Source organism: Mus pahari, chromosome 4 (genome assembly GCF_900095145.1).
Source record: "Mus pahari chromosome 4, PAHARI_EIJ_v1.1, whole genome shotgun sequence".
In the NCBI taxonomy this organism is placed as follows: Eukaryota; Metazoa; Chordata; class Mammalia; order Rodentia; family Muridae; genus Mus; species Mus pahari.
Genome location: NC_034593.1, coordinates 81169292 through 81171614, shown reverse-complemented (window position 1 = coordinate 81171614; position 2323 = coordinate 81169292). Strand labels below are relative to the sequence as shown.

Sequence of the window (2323 nt, the reverse complement as noted above, 5' to 3'; positions counted from 1 at the left end):
TAAAAGTCATTATACAATAGACATATCTGCACATCTATGTTTATTGTGGAACTATTCGCTACAGCCAACATACACAAGTCTGGGTGCCCAACAATAGATGAATGGATAAAGAGAATGTGGTATACACACATAAGAAAGTATTCAGCCATAAAGAAGAACAAATTGTACCATTTGTAAGAAATGAATGGACCTAGGGATTATCATGTTAAACATAATAAACTAGACTCACAAGACAAGCACTACATGTTCTCTCTCTATGTGAAAATTAAGGGTAAAGGAAACAGAACATGCAAGCAAAGTAAGGGCTGAGCGTGGAACCCTTGATGCCCAGCCTGCTGCCCCTGCTTCCTGCGGCATGTCTAAAGGGTGACTTAATTAACCACTGCCCCCAGGAAAGGATGTGAAAGAGACTATCAGAGAGGTACAAGGAGAAAAGAGGAATAGAGAGATGGGATAAGAAAAGAAAATAGAAGGAAATTTTTTATCAAAATACATTATATGCATATATGAAAATGTTAAAATGAAAGTCATTGTTCTGTTTAGTTATTATAGGCTAATAATAATCATTTTTTAAATCAGCTACCTTCTAGGATATAAGTTCCTAGGGGACATAAATGACAACGGGGAATAGGAACCACTGAAGATAGCTCTGCTCTCAGAAGCAAGGGGAGAATGTAGTAGTAAACACCCTTAAAAAGAACTGAGATGTCTGAGTACAGTCCCTGCTAGGTCACATGCTAGCTAAATGATCTTGCTTAGGTCCCCTTCTGAACATAACATTCCTCTCCATTGGGAAAGAGCTACCACCTCTGAGGAGCCTCCTAGCACTAATTCCATTCAAGAACGCCATGAACACCCCCACCCTTCCCCAAAGAGCCAGGAAAACACATGAGAAGGCTCAGACCATAAACTCAGGGGATAGAGCCAGAATGAGATGGCCACTATGATTCCCCTGCCACCCTCTGTATATTACAAGTCAGGACAAGGAAATGAAAGGTATCAGAGATGGCAGGTAGGCTGTCTTGCTTAAGATTTGGGTGGGGAGGGGTTAGGGGGAGGTTGGATGGAAGGGAAGTGAGCCAACTGACCAGTTTCCTCCCAAACAAGCTCCAAGCCCAGGGCTGGGAATTTCACAAAACAGAAGAGCTGTGTGAACATTTCCTGCCCCACCCCAGCTCCCTGACTGTCAGGGTTACCACACTGCTCAATGTGAAGCAATCTTTCCCAGAGATAACCAAGTATCTAGCAAGGAGCTGCCTATAAATACTGGGCTTACACTGCTCTTGCCAACACTCTGTGACTCTTTAGCCTTGGTAAGTAAGCTTCATCTTCCGTGGAGAGGAGTCTCCCTACTAGATCTTTCGTTCCTTCCCTTGGCCAAGTTTCCTCCAAGCCTTCCTCTTGAAGCCCTCTTAGGTTGACCTATTCATTTTATATCTTCCTTTACTTTTTCTAAGAATGTTGTACTATAAAATATTCTTGTTTTTTGCATTCCATTAATAGTCAAAATTTTGTTTTTGTGTGTATGTGGAGGGAAGCTGTCTCTCCATTATGTAGCACCCTACCTGTTCTTTTTATTTTGTGTTCCCCCTCCTTTTCTTGCCTAAGAGTGGCCAGAGACTAGGTCAGAGAAGCTTGATGTCTCATTCTTTTATTTGTAACTTCTGTTTCCCCTGTTTTCAAAGAAGAGCAGGAAGATGGCCAACAAAGCACCATCTCAGATGGAGCGCAACATAACCACCATCATCGACGTCTTCCATCAATACTCTAAGAAGGAAGGACACCATGACACCCTGAGCAAGAAGGAATTCAAAGAAATGGTGAAAAAGGAATTGGCAACCTTTATGAAGGTGAGGCTTGGCTAGTGAGAGAGGAGGGTGCAATCTGCTGCAGTCTGAGAACAAAACCTAGCACCAGGGGCAGTAGGGTTCTGCCATTAGAGGCACTCAAAGTTAGCCATGAGTCAGGAAATGGTTCAGTTGAACATCTGCAATGTGTGGTGCCCTATTTTGGGCAGAGGACTGCAGAGATGATCTAGGAACCCATATCCCAGTGTTGGTGACACATAACTTTAAGAACACAAGTGAATTCAATGACCTGAGAGTTGGGAGGATGGTGAGAGAGTTCTGTGGATAGTCTGGGCTGGGTGCAGCAGGAATGAGTGGCTATGATTTGTAGATAGATAGATAGAAAGATAGATAGATAGATAGATAGATAGATAGATAGATAGATAGATAATAATAATAATGATGATGATGATGATGATGATGATGATGATGATGATGATGATGATGATGAGAGAGAGAGAGAGAGAGAGAGAGAG

The 2323-nt window shown here is 42.4% G+C and overlaps 1 protein-coding gene across 2 annotated transcripts in view; it reads left to right on the top strand.

Moving 5' to 3' along the window:
• The first annotated feature begins 1237 nt into the window (after nucleotides 1-1237).
• LOC110320988 (protein S100-A9) overlaps nucleotides 1238-2323 on the top strand; it is a 3101-nt gene continuing 2015 nt past the window's right edge. Inside the window, exons 1-2 of one of the 2 annotated variants that reach the window (XM_021197068.2) lie at nucleotides 1238-1313; nucleotides 1689-1850. In XM_021197068.2, coding sequence (XP_021052727.1) covers nucleotides 1698-1850 — 153 coding nt within the window. In that variant the 5' untranslated portion in view covers nucleotides 1238-1313; nucleotides 1689-1697. Of the gene's footprint in view, nucleotides 1314-1685; nucleotides 1851-2323 lie in introns of both variants that reach the window. The other variant, XM_021197067.1, reaches the window with a different exon arrangement.